The 16,375-nt window shown below is 34.9% G+C and overlaps 1 protein-coding gene across 2 annotated transcripts in view; it reads left to right on the forward strand.

Moving 5' to 3' along the window:
- Positions 1-16,375, forward strand: part of Gbs-70E (Glycogen binding subunit 70E) — a 66,187-nt gene that overhangs the window by 21,171 nt on the left and 28,641 nt on the right. The window contains exon 1 of one of the 2 annotated variants that reach the window (XM_074169611.1): positions 12,292-12,354. The exons of the other annotated variant lie outside the window; for it this stretch is intronic. Within the exon in view, the coding sequence (XP_074025712.1) occupies positions 12,292-12,354 (63 nt within the window). Of the gene's footprint in view, positions 1-12,291; positions 12,355-16,375 lie in introns of those variants that run through there. 2 annotated transcript variants of the gene reach the window in all.

Below are 16,375 nucleotides of genomic sequence, written 5' to 3' on the forward strand. Positions count from 1 at the left end.
AATGAAAATTCGGTACAATTTGGTACCTACATTGTCTGTACCTGGGATAATCGCAATTAATAGCAGTATATCGATGAACATAACAAAAACAAAAATTTTTGATAAAATGTAGATTTTGGGAACTGGGTTATAGGTTCAGGATAGGACTATTGTTTAGACCAAGTTGTTCGTTAAGGATAATAAAATTGGGATTTTTCTTTGACTTGTTTCTTTCCATAGATTCCAACAGATTCATCATTTTCCCTTTTTCGCATGTGTGGAGGATTTTTAACTATTTTTATCTATTTTATGTTTCGAATTTTGAAGATGTTCGTATATTAATGATTTTTTAACCGAAATGACATGTGCATGGTACCTTATATCAAAATTTATACCAGTTTGGCCTGTATATATGGCGCATACAATCTACCTTAGTTGGTTTTGAAAATTGTGTTCTGACCGAAACTAGTCAACAAATATAAAACTATCGTATAAAAACAGACAAAAGTGTGTTTTTATAGTGTATCCTCGGTACATTCAGGTGAGTTGAAAGTATTTTCATAATTATGGTATGTGGAAAAAGTAGTGTAGAATTCATTGATATTGAAAATTAGTAGTTCTTTATATTGTGCAATCGCTTTCCATTTGCACGAACAGTTTGTCGTATGCTGGATCTTGAATTTTGACAAATATTGAAAAAAATAATAGTTCAAAGGCTAGTTGATTCAATGAAGCCGTTCATTATTCTGTTGTTTCTGTTTAAAATCTGTTTTTTTGTTAATCAGCTCTCGCCCCCATACGAACGACAACTCCCAGAAGTTGCGAAACTTGTGCGAGCTAAGAACTAACGAGGTCTTACCTTTTAACGTGTTATTAGACATAAACATTTTCACTCAACTAGATTCGTTATTTCATTCGATATTTTCATTTCATTTTCAACTTTATTTTTTCATTTTCTCCGCCACTGACTTAAAATGACTTGTCGTTAGCGCCATGATATTCACGTGTGGCTATTGCCTTATCATGCATACTGGAATATACATAGTTTTGACCTTTGAAGTAGAAGGATTTATAACTAATCAGTTTTTGTTATTTCGCAGAGGTCGAATTTGAATTGTTTCCGCGTTTAATAGCGAGTATGAATTCATATTTCGACACACTGATAGTTTTCTGTATCAGAAATCATTATTAATTGCTGCCAAAGATATTTTTCGAGTGAGTACAACTAGTACAAACGGAATGAAATTCTCATTATGAATTGAGAAAAGTAATTCTATTGATACCAGTCCGAAGACTCAACAAATATTGAATGACCTGTTCAGGTCCTTAGAAGATCCATGGACCTGTTTAGTGTACATAAAAATATAATGTTGGTGTTGGAATTTCTAAATTTTCTCACATAATTTAAAACAGGGATGTTCTGTTCCACAATTTCGTGAGTTGGAATACTGAAAATGATATCCTCTTTCCTTTGACAACATCTGGTGAAATATATTCGACCCATTTCAAATTTGACACATGTATTCCTAGCCTTAGTGTTTATATAACCAAAAGGGTCTTTGTGAACGTTAGAGCTTTCAAAAGTTGTTGAAAATACAACGAAATGCCGACTTTTCAGTGATATTGATTTTTGAATTTTAAATACAGTAATATATACATGGTATACTAAAAGTTCGATTGGTATCTGCTTGTGAGATGCCGATAAATATATAGATATTTCTAATTGACAACAAGTTGGAAGTTGATGAAAACATTCGATAAATGATGGATATATTTACCAAAACGTATTCGAGACAGTGCCCTCATCGATGTAAAACGGCTATTTCAAGGGTAAACGACCGGTTTTTGACAATTTCGGGTCTATTGAAATAGACCTCAATTTCTAACAATGGTACATATGTTCTTCGAATTCAAAGACGAGGAAGGAATAGATATCTCATATGTTAATGTAATTCGAACAGAAACAGTGGGTGGTACAACTTCCTCTGGAGAACTAGGCATGCTATTTTACATACATGTGTGGAGGATTCGAAAGTATAATAAATTAATAAGGCAGTTAGTGTCGTTTGTAATTATATACGTAATGATTCCGAGTCGAAACCCACTTTCTTGAAATATTTTTTTCGATATAGGTGATATAGTTCCATTAGATGCAGAATTATGAATTGTAGATAGATATATCCTAATAGTAGTACTGTCAACTTACTCTAATGATCTAGGATATCTTTTAATTTTAGTTTCAGTAGTTCAGTGATTTAGCAATTTCATAACTGTGCGTATGAAACTTGTGATGAAGAAAGTGTTGAAATGAAAAAGAAACACAACATGGAAACAGAAATACGATAGGGAAAACATAAAATATAGTAAGTTAGTCTGGAAAAAAATTAACTATAAATAAATAAAGTTGAGTTTACTAATGCGTCATTGTTGTGTACGTTCATGATCTCTTTAGTTTCACTGCAGAAATATACTCGAAAATAGGAACATTTGCAAGGTATTCGACAGTTTGGTGGTTTCATCTCAATTCAATAATTCATAATCTTTATATAATTTTTCATAAAAGACCTACTGAAACGATTCTTTTATATGAATCGCTCATTAATTGTCATCTTCGTATTCCCACTGAGGTTGCTCACCTGGAATTTATATCATCAAGGAATTTCGTCTCAAGTTTTCAAGCTTCTGATGGAGACGTTAAATAGTTTATAGTTTTGGTTCACCGGTATTATCAGCTGCTATAAACTTTGGTCACGATATATTCGTGTCTTCAGCAGCTCTAATTTTGTTGAAAACGAAACAGATTATAGTACCCAAGTAGTCCTATATTACTTTAAAGTACTTTTGTGACGGGATACGAATTCCAAAAAAAAAAAAAAACCTTACTACTAGTTTTTTAGCTGATCCCACTACTATCTCGGAAACGGTAAGCTCTACAAGGTCGGTTAAATGTATCAAAGTTTCTAATTTTGGTGCTAGAATGGTCCCTTTCCTATCAAGAATATCGGTGGTTGTTTTTAAAATATTTGTCAAAAACTGGTATTGTTGAATTTAATTTTTTGGTTCTACCGCCTCCATTTTGATTGGTTCAAATAAGGCGGACAAATTAATTTGTCCGCTTTCTAATCTATTGTTGACAAATTAATTTGCAGGTAGTCGTTCCACTAGTTAATTACCGAAAAATCAATTAGGATAATCATCATTCAACAAAAAAAGTCCACATCGGACCAAAAAACGTTAGGTATATAAACTGCTAACCTTTGTCTTTAGATTCAGTATCAATTTGCTTTTCCTGAAGATAACCTTGTTAGCAAAATGCGCGTCGAGTGCAGAAATATCAGTTTGGTGTTAGGGTAATTGATTTCTAGAAAAAGTTTTCAAAAATCGGTTTGCAAAACCACTCACTACCTCACCTAACCCCACGAACACACGGCACTGATAAAGAAATATTGTGAAACGGACAAAAAATTAGTATTCAGCCAGGCCAGCTAGCCGAGCCTTTATTCCTCCACTACATTTGATAGCACGTTTACTAACTATCTGGGCGACTAGGGGCCACAGGCAAGAAATGTTTATGACTGTACTCTTATTTTTGTTGCCGTTCCAATTGGGAATGGACAGACTATTGGGATAATGGGATAAAACCCGAAAACTGTCGTAAAAATAAACAAAATAAACAAGTCATCAATTACATAGAATTATTCTTGTTCTTCACCTATTATGGATGCACAAATTGGTGACGACTGTGTAAAGATTCATTGACCGTACTGTGAATGTCTTTGTCGAGGAATTATGTTGTATTTAAAATGAAATATGCGAGTGGTTTGAGATTCAGAAAACTTCCTCATTTTGTAGAAAACGATTACACGAACCGTGTGATTACCCATTACTGTCGATGTTATTCGTTTCGCAGCTTCAGCCAATTACCTTTCAGATTTCAGTTGACCTATAGTGCGGTCGTCGGTATTCATCAGCCAGGTAATTCCTTGTGCCGCCCATTTATGTTTATAATGAGGTATAACGTAGCGTTGAATGGGTTATAAATGATGATAACCTACCTGCAAATCACCTATTAAATATATACTGCTATTTTTACTGAAGCTTATTCGATATTTTAAGGACATCTAATTATCTATATTTGAATTTCCAATAGGAATTTACGCAATTTTTTATTAGATTCGACGTGACTATGTGTTGATAATATTGATTACAGATAATCCCAAAATAGTTATAATGGTTATTCATCGCATTCAAAAACCCATCGTGTCCATTATAAAAAGGCAGATCTTTCTGTACGTAATATCCAATACTTGAGTTATTATTATGACATCAGAGAAAGTGAGTATTATAGGTATAATCCCATATTTCCAAATGAAAATTTTGAATGACTTTTTTCTTTAACTCTGTAGGATAGGTTAGGTTAGTTTTTGATAAAACCGTTTTCAAATAGTGACAGTCTCAAGTCTGCTTTTCTTTTCAACTTCATAAGCTAGGTTAGGTTAGTTTTCAATTATAAAATTTTCAAAAATTCACTTAACACTCGGGTAGAAACGGGGGAACTCAGGTGTTGATAAAAAATCGCAAGAATCATAAAATAATCATCCGGAAGAACTCGGCTATGTTCTTTTTCACAAACTAATGATAGTTTTTTGTTCAAGATCATAGTCACTAACTCAAACAATAGCTTGAATCGCATATTCTTTTCAAAAAAAGGTCATTCAAATAATAACAAATGTTAACAAAGTTTTATTAATAACACGTATTCATAATTTATAATATAATAATCAAAACTGTATTGTGAAAATACTGAAATTAAACAGTAAACTCGAAATATGAAATTTTCAATGTAACACTTTCAATAATGAACAGGTTCTCTTTTCGGAGAAAGTTAAAGACGAATTCGCTCTTGATATCGATTTAATGGCTTTTTCTTTGAAACGCTTTTTCAGGCGACGACATCTGTGGAATGCGGTGGATCCTTACTTGAGGGTTGGTGTCACTCCAATAACGGCAATTTTGTCTGTGAACATTGCCGTTTAAAAAAATATACATTCCTCACTAAAACAAATATTGTGGAGATAGGTAGGATGTCTTGCAATGGTTTCCATTATGATTTCGCAGAATTCTTGTGTGGATGATACCTATTTCTCTGCAAAAGTCTCCCCACAGTAGAAGGAGACACCTCACAATCATTTGCGACGGAATAAGTTGACTGTTCAGGATTTACTACCATCTCACCAATTATTTGCACTTGCTGTTCTTCCGGAATGGACGGATGACCTGGGGGCTTTTTGTTATGTACACTACCGGTAGTTGTGAATTTGGTGGATACAAGTTCCCTCAAATATTTTCTACAGATAGGACGATTCGGAAAACGTTCATTGAAAATCCTTTCGGTCTCGTGAAAGTTACGCGTCGCATCGTAAATGAAAATTACTTCAATTTTTTTTCCAGTGGACGAGAATTGACCATTTTAGAGATTGTTGACGTGGTATCTTTCTACTAGTAAAACCGAAAACTAAATGAGAATATTCTAAGTGAACAATGATGTTCATTGTTGTACTGACATTTTTTGTCGTTTTTATAAACAAAAAATAACTTGACAAACTTTATCGGGTTGTTGGAATTGCCATATGACAGATAAAAAGGAATGTTTCTAGAAATATCGATAATAATGTGTTTCTCTTCTAAATGTTCCACCATTTTGTAGTAGGTGAAGATTCTAGGGTTGTGAAGAATTCGTCAGAAGCTTCAAAATGATGTATCACAAGACCCCCCATTCTATTTAATTTTTTTCTCAAATGGCACCCAGTCGCCATCTTGAAAGTTCCATCTGTCAGTTTCACTTCAAAATAAAGTATTGATGCATTCATTTCATTATCCCGTTCAAAAAATAAGAGGGGGGGACATTAAAGACATGCACTGTATATGAAATTCACAGAAAGGCCATATAAACATTTATGATACCCATATACTTCTTCGATTTCTGTGTGTAGAGCACACCCACTACTGATATGGCGTTCATTACCTTATCGGCATAGTTTCATGAATATTTCTTCGTAACTATAATTGCGTTATTTATAGTTCACGATGCAAAGTAAATACTGCATACTTTCACTTGAAGAAGCCACTGTATGGCAAAACAATAGATTGTTGTTTCGTAAATAATTCCTGCAAAAATACTCAGCGGTGGAAACGTAACACAACTGATGTATTTTTATATATTAACTTGTTTATGTATCTTTCGAATTTAAGTTTCATAAGCATGATTTGATCGGCATGGATATTATAAAAATAAAATATTGGTGTAATGCTAATCTCTTGTCATTTAATATCTCAAAAACTAGCATCATCACCCTCAAGTGCTCCACACTAGATATCTACCTGAGTACTCAATTAATAGAAAACAAAATGTCAGCAAAATTTCTGGGATTACAAATTGATGAAAATTTGGATTTTGAAGGTCACATAAATAACCTATGTAAAAAAATTTCATCAGGATGCTTTGCAGTCAGAGTATCAGCAAATGAATTGGGCACTAATATGGCAAAAAATGTGTACTCTGCTCTCATCGATTCCCATCTGAGATACGGTATCTGTTTTTGGGGAACGTGTTGCCAATACATGTTTGATAGGGTGTTTGTACTACAAAAAAGAGGAATTAGAAATATGTGTAGAGTTGGATTCTGGGATTCCTGTCGACCTTTATTCAGAAAGAATAAAATCTTGACCTTGCCTTCCATACTTATATTGGAAATGTTATGTCTGGTGCAAAAAAAATACAGGACGGAAATTTTCATTTCACCACGACGAAATACCAGAAATAAGCTCAATATAGGTTTACTGATTCCAATATCATATATCATATATAATGGAAAAAAAAAGTTTAACCATTTGCCAATTGAGATCAAAGGCATAACATGTACCACTAAATTTAGAAAGTCTGTAAAAAAGCTTCTGATTTCAAAGGCTTTTTATTCTTTAGACGAATTCTATTCAGACAGAAATTTAAATTATACAAACAAATAATTTGATTGGCCAATTTTGATTTGATTTGAGTTTCAGTGGATATGAGAATGAAATTTGAGCAGATTCGTTTTTTAAACTTTAGAAACAAACTCATGCAAATATACTCCACATTATTGAAGGATTTAGTGTTTCATCATTCCTCTTTCCACAGTCTGAATTTTGGATATGTCAGATCAAAGTATTCAGAATATAAGTACTGTAGAAATAAATATATTTTAAAAAACTAAAAAACACGCTTCTAAAGAACATCGAACTAAATAGTAAAGAATATTTTTTCAATAAGCTTAAAACAATAACGAACGAAAAATACTTGTATTATTGTGAAAAAAGCGTGGGCGCTTTGTGTCATATTTTTTTTATATCAAGCGCCCGTCAAAAAATATGGCACAAAGCACCCACGCTTTTTTCACAATAATACTAGTATTTTTCGTTCGTTATTGTTTGAGGCTTATTTAAAAATTTTTTTTCAACCTTTTAGTTCGATGTTCTTCAAAAGCGTGTTTTTTAGTTTTTTAAACTATATTTATATTTAATTTTTCAGTTTCATGCACTATAAAAACGCGTTTTGAGTCTTTTTAATCTACATTTATTTCATCTAAACTTTAGGATCAATCAGCCGTATATTGTTTAGAAAAATGACCATTGATATTTTCCGATTCCGGAGAGAGAGCCTGAAAATTAGCTACCAATCCCAAGCAAGGCAGCAGGCGCGCGTGTTAGTAAAAAAATAGTTTATTTGAATGAAGAAATACATGTAAAGTGAGTTCGAATTATATCAAGGAGGTTACGTACAGCGCCGCTGGAGTGAAGTGATCTCTGCGGCTTTTATGTGGGTCGTTTGCTGAACGGGTTCGAGTGACAGAGTTGTGATCACCTCGTTCAGTGTCGAAAACTTATGTTGCTCGGCTTATTATTATTATTACTGATACATCAACTGGGAATTAATTTGAGGCGAAGCTTATGAACAAAAGAATATAATTGTTTGAATTGTTTCTGATACATCTATCTCCCTTCGCTTGTTGAAATTCCTCAAGTTTCTTTTTCGATTGAACTGACTTCAAAAATGCGCAATGTATGTTGTCCCAGCCTATATCTACCGCCATATCTACAAATCTTGTATTGACATTTAGGGCATTCTCAGGGTGTTAACAAGACATCAGGGATTCCGTACATTCTGAGAAATGTTGAATTTGTTTCAGAACTACATTCTCAACCTCATTCAGAAAAAAACTTAGCCTTTAAATTGAAGTAAAGATAAAATGTATATTGTCTGAAACGAGGGAAATAAATCCATCGTGGAATGATGCCTTCCATACTCTCGAGTATGAGTTTATAAGGCCGTCATAGTGGTTCCTTAGTTTACTCAGGTTACAGGATTCTTCTACCCAGTAATCACCTACCTGGCAGTGTGAGTATTGGTCATTGGTTAAAGCTATAGAATCTTCAGGGACAGAATGTGATCAGCAAACCAGTGTTTTTTTCTTGTTGACATTACTTCTGATGAATGATTTGCAATAGATACAATAGGTGTATTTCTAGCACGTTTGCGATATTTGTGCATTTGGAAACGGAGTTTGGTTTAGGTTTAAAGATATTTCGGCAACATGGAGTCAAGTCGTGTCTAACTCCTTGTCTCAGTTCATTTTGTTTGCAGAATTACCTCTTCATACTAGAAACCGTTCCAAAGTCAAATTTTTACTGGAGTAGCGTTCGAAGGATCATTCTCGGTGAAAATGAACCAGAAACAGACATGCTATTGAATACAGTGATAACACATGATAATTAATTTTACAGTAATGAAAGTAGCGAATTTCACACTGCAATAAGCCAATAAACCAATAATTATTAGCCGTTATTTCTCAATTTAATGGGTAGCGACCAAGCAGTTGCAAAAGCCCCATTGAAATTTCTCAGCCTTCAGAAGAATTCCAATTTAAATTCACTGTGCGAACCGAAAATTTGCATAATACCGTCCTTGTAGGTTAATTTGTATCATACGCGGTTTGCGTGGAGTTGACTAGTTTAAAAATAATCCAGAAATCACGCAGACGACGACGGAACTTTCATCATGCTATGAGTATGCCTCATGAAACAGGTTTCCCATTCTCATGTTTTGTAAGCATGTAAAAAATAACTGATTATTTCCACCGTGGTTGAAGAGTGATACTCTCAAATATGAATATATCTGAAACTTAAATCGAGAGCGGTATATTTTTAGAAGAGATCAATTTTCAGGAAAGAAAGGTTTTTGGTTTTCTATTTCTCAATCTTTATACAAAAATGTGGGAATCTACTAAAGAAAGAAACCAAGCAATAAATTTCAAAAAGGTAATTTTAAACAAAGATGTGTAGATCATGAAAAGAAGTAACTTTCAGGCACACTGAAAGAAAATCCTTTTCGAAACAGCTGCCTTCACATATAAACATTGAATTATACGAAAGGAAAATACTTTCGAAACAAACACTTCCATATGAACAAGGAATTATACAAACAAAAACACTTCTCAGTTCAGTTTTGATTCCAAACATTCGTTGTGGAATCAGATATCATTCACAGGATTGCTACACAATATAGTAAATGAAAGAGGTAACATTTCACTGTTATCCTCGCTGGTAGACATCCGACGTTTCGCCGTGAGACACTCGCCTTATAGGCTTTTCAGTACCAGATACGGATAAAATCATGAGAAAAAACACCCAAATCATTCATAAAATTATGACTTTAAGTCACGGAATGTCATCGGTTACAGTACGTATCTGTATCTGTAGAGTATGGAGGGTGAGAGTAGGCCCACATTACTTAGGCTACATGTGTCCCATTGTACATCCTTCCGAGGAGTTGTGCTTCTAGATGATCGTCCATCCTGTCCTTTTCAGGAAGGTGGACAGGTCACTGGGAGACGTCTCCTTTATATCGGCACTTTCTTATTGACGATAACTCCGGATACTCGCATAGAAAATGCCTGACAGTTTCATCTTCCTGTTCACACATTCTGCATAGAGGTGTGTCCACTAGCCCGTCCACAGGCCAGTCAGAAATACTATTTTTAGCGTAGATTTTTCCTGGTCATCGCCAGATATTTCTTCGGCGCCAGCTTCCCAGGGTCGCCCAGGGTGATCCTGGCAAGATTGCATCCTTTGATTTTATCCCATCTCTTCAGGGATTGAGCATGAATGTAACGTTTGGCTAATTCCGCAATTGTTGAAGTCATCAGGCCGTAGGTGCCACTGGGTCCTAAAATTCTTAGTCCAGCCGCTTCCTTGGCTAAAGAGTCGGCAATGCGATTACCTCCTGTTGTGGCCTTTAATCCACCTCAGGATAGTGTTATTATCTACCGAGGTTTTGTGACAGTACGTAATGGTATTCATTCGCTTATTTGATTAAATCCCGGCTATAGGAATCTTGTTTGAATTGAAAGGGGTATATTTTTAGAAGAGATTAATTTTTGGGAAATAAATGTTTTGACTTTCTACTTCTGCATCTTTTTATAAAACTATAGTCCGTTCATAATTTGTTGATAGCTCACTGCAAGTTTGACCCTCATTAGAGAACTGAAATACAGAGAGGACAGCTAATATGATATAATAACAAAAACCAAACTAAAACTGGCAGTTTAAGATGTTTTCGACTAACCCACCTTGTATCTGAAGAAATACAATACAGCTATAAAACTTTTAATCCGATTATGTAGGTATTTTGAGTGGAAATGAGTGACCAGTGTCGTAGAGTATATGATTAAAACATTAGTTACTTTAAATAAATAAATATATTAATATTCTCAAACTGTAGGTACTATAAACTGTATTTTTATTTTAAAAAAATTTCTTTATTTTATTCAAAAATAATAAGTTACTTGCAATTTGTAAAAGATACATTTATTTAATTAATACCTATTTTTAAATGATATAAACTACGATTACTTACAAAACTATTCAAATTCAAAATAAACAGGATCATCTTTGGAATCCGAGTCGTCTTGCAGGTTAATATTAGCGGTTGTGTCTCTACAGTCGCATCAATTATATTGTCAAGATCCCACATTTTTTGTTCTTCTTCTATTGCATGTCTTACTGCATCTCGCCAATTTTGTTCTGTAATATGTTGTAAAGACTCATATAACAATTCACGTACAGCTTGTATTTTATATGACGTATTTTTTCTAGCCACATAGCTTTTCATTTGTGCCCAAATGAGTTCAATTGGATTTAATTCGCAGTGGTAGGGTGGAAGTCTGAGGACTGTGATGTTTCGTCTTTCCGCCATTTTGTCAACTACGTATTTCTTGAACTTAGATTTGTGTTGCCGGGCAATTTTTAAAAGTTCTGCTTTAACCATGCCATCTTCGTAAGACAGGGACTTATTCCGCAGCCAGCCAATGATATCCTGTTTCTTCCACGCAGTCGTTGGAAGTCTTTCAACTAGTCGTGAATGATAAGGTGCATTATCTAATACTATAATTGAGTTTGGTGGTATATGTTCAATCATCTGCTCAAAATACTCTTCGAAAACATCAGCTGTCATCTCCTCGTGATAGTCTTTTGTGCTTTTGGATTCAAATTCCAACAAACCATGCTTAGCAAATCCTTTTTCACTGCCAATGTGAAACTATCAATCTACTGCCTTTAACAGAGGGTGGGGAAATACCAGTAGACCAACCTTCCATAAAGGCTTGCCTGGAGCTTGATATATTTTTATCTGTCAAAATTTTTGTGAGAGTATGACCTGCGTTTACCCACGTTTCGTCCTGATAGTAAATTGGCCTTCCTTCAGCCCGAAATTTTCGTATAGATCTTAGATACTTTCTTCTCCAACATATTATCTCTTCCAGGTCAATCAAAAGTGATTTTCGGTCTGATTTCTCCCACCGGAAATTTAATTCTTTTAAAACTTGCCACAATTTGGTTCGTCCGACATGAGGCAAATCCGGGTCGTCTCTAACTTCTTGTAAAATTTTGTTTAAGTTGGGTATTTCTTTTTTGTAAAAAAATTCGTGAATTTTCCTTCGAATACCATTTTTGGCAAATTCATCAGTTTCAATAGGTTTTCTCCCCCTCTTTAAGTATTCGTTTGTTAGCTATACCTTTTTTTTTTTCTTTCTGATAGGAACCTATATATTGTTGACTCCCCTACGCCCGTCATGTTGGCACAACTCTTGATTATGTTCTGAACAGTGTTTGTGGGATTCTGAGAAACCAGAGCATCGTGAACGTTCAAAACAATAGTCTTCTCTCTTGGTGAATAGACAGACTTACTGACTGTACGCAACAGTACCGGTGTAAAACTTGATGATGTTGATGATGATGACGAAGCCATCGCAAGCAATCAAACAAAACAAGCAGGAACGAAAGGTACGTATATGTTTGTAGGAATATGAAAAAAAGTTACTCACGCACTGCACAAAATTCGCAAAATAAATATTAGAGACGTTAATTACTGCCGTAGACGCCGAAACACCAACGAGCCGTAAATTAAATGCGATTAAAAAATGTACTAAACCAAAAATTATTTTCGTTCGTAACAACTTCACCCTTTCAAGGCAAGTTTCGAATATAAACTGAAGCTTTATATTTAATGAATAAACACCTCAGGAACCTCCGCCTATGATTTTACGAGTTTTACGACCGTTTTATGACTTAGGCCCTCATTTTGTGCTATCGACAAATTATGAACGGACTATATGTGAATTTTCAGAGAAAGGAAGGAAGCAATCAATTTACACAATTAAAAAACTTATTCTTGTGGAGAGTAATTCATATGACTTCATTACATATTTGTTTTGATTAATATTTTTTCAATTGAAATAATTGATAGGAGGTGACCGGTATTTTGTGTATTTTCAATGAAATTTTTGAATCAATGTTAATGAATTCTTTTAGTATTTTGAGAATTACATTATATTACATACAATAAAGTGAATCTTTTCTGCACAAGACAAATGCGAATCAGTCTCAGGATCATCCAAGTTATTTGAACCGCATTTGTTAATACTATTGACAATTATTTGAAAATCATTATACATAGTGCTGATCCTTCAGAGCCATAAGACATGCTGAGTGTTATGTATCGTTTTGGGATTGACGTAACTCAGCTAAGGTCATTAAAAAGAGAGTTTTCCAAATTTTAAGTGTTCTAGTGATTATTCATTTCGAATTTAAACCACATGAAGTTCTAACGTGTGGATTTCAGATAACATTTAGGAGTTGAACTAAGTGTTTTTTAAACTGATAAAATATACTTTTTTGCTTTAATTGAAAGGGGTTTATTTTTAGGAGAGACTATTTTTTGGGAAAGAAAGGACATGAACAATGCCTATGCCTTCGTTGGCCTAGCCCGAAAGCCTTTCAACTGGCAACTTCCCTCTATCTAACGCCACCACTATCAAGGGAACCCCTACTCCTCTGAATTCTCCCCCCCAGCGCATCACCGCCGCAGAGCGACGCCAATGCGCCAGGACGAATCAGCGGGGTAGAAGACCCATCTTTTTATTTCAATAATAATTTTCGATACATAATTTTATAATACAAAACATTTGAAATTTCTATTTCCTATCACTAACTTAACTAACTACTAAATCAAAATAATGAAACTAAACAATTCTTCCAAACAATGTAACCAAATTCCAATTACTATTTACCTATCGCTACCTTAACTAAACTTAACTAAATCAAAATAATGAAACTGAACAATTCTTCAAACCATTGTGACCCAAGTCCATATTACTATAATTTATCTCCCCACCCATTTTCTTTTTTTTTTTTTTTATCCCTCACATCGTATTCTTGTGTCATATGTCGGATTCTTATACAATTCCAGACTTGTGTCCAACCATAACCAAGATGATGTTCACACCACCCAGAGGTGACCTTTCCTTTTCCTGCAATGAGTTGGTAACTTGCCCAAATCATTCCCTTTCGTCCCTCACCACACTGTCTGCCCATTCATTCGCAAATCGTATCCATTCCCTCTTATTTCCGTTTTCATCCCTTAGACTCATTTCTCCATTCACCCTCTCAATTATCTCCTTCCATTCTCTCCATCCAATCCTGTCCCCTATCAAACATCTATCGATCACATGCTCTGTCGCTGGGTATGGGGAGCCGGAAGCGGCAGAGCATGTGATCGAAAGAAAGGACAGATAGAAAGTTGATGAATTGGATCATATACAAAACAATACAAATCCATACGTCACTCTCACAAAATTGCCGAATTGATTTTATGGTTCTGATTAGAAAACACACACACATATCAAAAGCCAGACCAATCCGATTCATTTGAACTTATCAACGTTTCATCTGGCAACAATTAAATGACGATTTATTTTTGAGCTGGTTAACCTTGATTTGATTGTTTGAACTTCGATGCAGACAGCAACCATACGAGTATATGATATAAGTTTTCAAATATAGATGGCAGAAGTTTCATTATTCAGCCACAGCTTTCTCAAAAAATTGGAAACTGGGATCACAATAGCATAGGAAGCTCTATCTTCTGTACTCTTAGTCTTAAATACAAATTTAAATATATTATGTATATTATTGTCGGTTTTTAAGGAGTTACTACAAATCCAGAGTTTCAATGAGGAACCATTTCGAAAGAGTAGATTTCTGTTATCAGTGAAATTTATTGTGATATATTTTCAATATACAGGGTGTCCCTGGACTTCCTCTTTTCCTCTCGGGAATGTATAGATGGGGTCAAAATATCACCAGTACTTCATATAACTTTTTTTCCTAAAATCCTTCGTTACCAAGTAACGGGCCCTCGAAGTTACAAAATGAAAAATGTTTTTCTTTGATAACTTTTCAAGTGAATATTCAAAATCATCCAAATTTTGGTAATTGACTAAACAAATGAATTCCTTCGATGAGCTTTCATGCAGGAGTCAGTTGTTTTGCTACAAAGTCAGGAACGGACTACCCCCGATGGTCCACACCCCAAAACTTTGAAATTTCAGATATTTTTCAATATTTTTCAACAAATTAAGGTTACTTGGACAATTTTATGAATAAAAGTACTCGTGTGGAAAGTCGATCGGAGCAACGAGTCTTGATAAAAATGTAGTTTCACTCGACGACATCAAACCCGCTCGTCCACCATTATTTGAAATGAATAATTATCAAAGCAGAAATAATAATGATAACGTTAATTCAACAACATTTATCCTGAGATGTCTACCATTATTCGAAAATATTAGTTTTTAAGGAAAATGGAAATGATAGGTAAAATGTCCATAACGAATTTTTATAATGCAAACACGTTTAACTAATGAAACTCAAGAGCCTCAAGAGCAAACAGAAATGAAAAATCCGCTACAGAAACTGCTCGATATGACCACCTTCTCTCTCTATACATTTTCTTAGTCTGCGAAGGCACCCTCTCTGTACTTGAAATAGCATTCCAGGGTCGTTTCATATGGCTTCACAATGTAATGTTATTCTATTCAACAATGCATCTCTTGTGTGAATAGGTGTAGCGTAAACAAGGCTTTTTAGATGCCCCCACAGAAAGAAATCCAATGGATTTAAATTCGGAGACCGCGATGGCCATGAATATGGCCCACCTCTACCAATCCATCTATTGTGGAAAATATGGTTCAGATGGTCACGCACAATCAAACTAAAATGAGGAGGAGCGCCATCATGCATAAACCACATATCTCTTCGGGTTTGCAATGGAACATGTTCCAAAAGTCCATTCAAATCGTTCTGAATGAACTCCAAATAACGTTCTCCATTCAATCGGTCCTGTAGAACGAATGGTCCTATAAGATGGTTTCCTATGATACCAGCCCAAACATTCACGTTGAATTTCCGTTGGTGTTTGGTTTGCAATATCCCATGGGGATTTTCTTCGGCCCATATATGGAGATTATGAGAGTTGATAACTCCATCTCTACTGAAACCTGCTTCATCAGTGAATAAAACTCGATTAATAAAAGTCATATCCTCTCTTTGCCTATCCATGAACCAATTGGCATATTCCAGTCGTGCTGGAAAATCTTGGCATGTACCTTCTGGATGTGAAATGGGTGGAGCAGTTGTTCCCTAATTATTCTATGAATAGTGGACTTGGATGTATGGAACTGTTCTGATAGATTTCTGATGCTCATTCAAGGATCATCAGCGACGGCTTCCAAAATATTTTCCTCCAATACAACGGTACGTACAGTCCTAGGAGCGCCCTCACCACCTCGTTTTGGCAAAACTGTACCTACAATAATATCGAAATAAAACAACGTGCTCAAATTAATTATCAATTATTACATACCTGTCTCCCTCAAGCTGCGATCGACACGCTCGAATGTTTCTCTTGACGGTACCGTTCGATTGGGAAAATGCTCGGAATACAGACGACGAGCTTCTGCAGCAT

The sequence above is a fragment of the Leptinotarsa decemlineata genome, unplaced genomic scaffold (assembly GCF_025532065.1).
Source record: "Leptinotarsa decemlineata unplaced genomic scaffold, Ldec_3_MD MMD2_P_RNA_scaffold_5, whole genome shotgun sequence".
NCBI classification, from domain to species: domain Eukaryota; kingdom Metazoa; phylum Arthropoda; class Insecta; order Coleoptera; family Chrysomelidae; genus Leptinotarsa; species Leptinotarsa decemlineata.